Here is a 1,588-nt window from a genome sequence, read left to right on the forward strand (position 1 = left end):
ACTCTCCTTCAATGTTAGGGTCCGTTTTTTTTTTTTTTTTCTTCTTATCCAGAATTTATTAATTCCACCAATATAGGCCTCCATGGAACGCTTCTGAGTGAAGAAAGGACGAGAAATTATCACTAGAAATTATAATGACTATATTTACTAAACTCTAACAAGTAAAACGAAAGAGAAAGAAAAAAAAAACTGTTTCTATTAAGATTCAACAAGATACAATTAATGTTGAGTGTTTAGTACTGTAATCAATTTATTTTTAAAATTTGTAACTTCATTACTGAAAAAACCTGAAAAAAAAATAGTTTCTGATTAATTAAAATCAATAACTTGGTCTCTGTCTTTATTTCCCTTCTATAAATTGTCACCCACTTTCCTCCTTTCAACCACCAAATTCACCATCAAAGCCTTCTCCAGTGGTCTATTGAACGTGGTCCATTTTTTGGTGATAAAGGATAACCATGTCAAAGAGAGCTGAAGCAACAATTTGCTGGCTGCTATTGGCCACCTGTTCTGCAGTTTTGGTCCAGCCAGGGCTAGCTCAGCTGCTGCCCCCAAATTTGGGGGTCATTCCAAATCTTCCGGGCCTGCTCCCACCAGGGACTCCACTAGAGATTCAGCAGTGCTGGTCAGCTCTTACGAACATACAGGGATGCGTATGGGAAATTTTGAGGTCTGTTTTAAGTGCCCAATTTGGCAGCATTGGCCCTGATTGCTGCAAGGCAATTACCACAGTCAATGAAAATTGTTGGCCTAAAATGTTTCCCTTGAATCCTTTCTTCCCATACTTGCTCAAGGGTAATTGTGCTCGCGTCGGAGCGGCTCCCCCGGCGCCTAAGTGATTGTTGCCGCTGCTAAGACAGACGGCTCTAATTAAAGTTCTGTTATTGAGTAATGATTAATAATTTTCGTTAGTCCAAGTAACAACCAACAAATAAGATGCTTCAGGTGCAGGAAATTTCATTTCTGTGTTCAGTAATTTTTAAGTTTAGCAAATAAAGATGGTTGTTGCCAACAATGATGTAGAGTATTAGATTTTTAATTTCAATTATTAGAGTTCGTTCATGATATTTTCAAGTACCAAAAAATAAGGATCATTGTTTTTAAACATTGTTCATTCTATATTTCTCCTCGCTTTTTACTTCACGACCTTGTGTTTTACCCTAAGATTTCCTATCAAAAGCAAGTTACAAATTTCTATCTTAATTACACCAAGTAAACAAAAATTCCTTTTCTATACAATATTCCGTGGGGAGGAAGGCATTTCCGAATTTTTACTCGTGGTATTCAAATTTATTGCAAATCTAGCAAAAGGCTAAAAGCCAATATCGAGAAATATAGGTAGAGACTTTTAGTTAGAGCGACTTGAGTGAGAATAGCATAAGGAAAAGTATCTGCCGACCTTAGGGTTCGTCGAGGTAGTACAGGGGCGGAGCTCCATCCTTCAGCAATTGGCTTGTTTTTTTTGTCTTATACATTCGACAAAATACAAAATGTTTTAGGTGGATTTGACATTTGGGTACATTAAGATTTGATGCTTGTCTCCTTTTCTTACATTTTGATTCCAAAAAGAAATAAAGACGACACCTTA

General features: G+C 36.7%; 1 protein-coding gene across 1 annotated transcript; it reads left to right on the forward strand.

Annotated features, from left to right (window-relative positions):
- Positions 1 to 393: 393 nt before the first annotated feature.
- LOC111300296 (egg cell-secreted protein 1.2-like) lies at positions 394 to 1,147 on the forward strand. Its single transcript, XM_022895932.2, has one exon. The coding sequence runs from the start codon at positions 459 to 461 to the stop codon at positions 837 to 839; it is 381 nt and encodes a 126-aa protein (XP_022751667.1). The 5' UTR covers positions 394 to 458; the 3' UTR covers positions 840 to 1,147.
- The last annotated feature ends 441 nt before the right edge of the window (positions 1,148 to 1,588 follow it).

Source organism: Durio zibethinus, chromosome 18, assembly GCF_047325235.1.
Source record: "Durio zibethinus cultivar Kanyao isolate XHJ-2024 chromosome 18, ASM4732523v1, whole genome shotgun sequence".
NCBI lineage: Eukaryota > Viridiplantae > Streptophyta > Magnoliopsida > Malvales > Malvaceae > Durio > Durio zibethinus.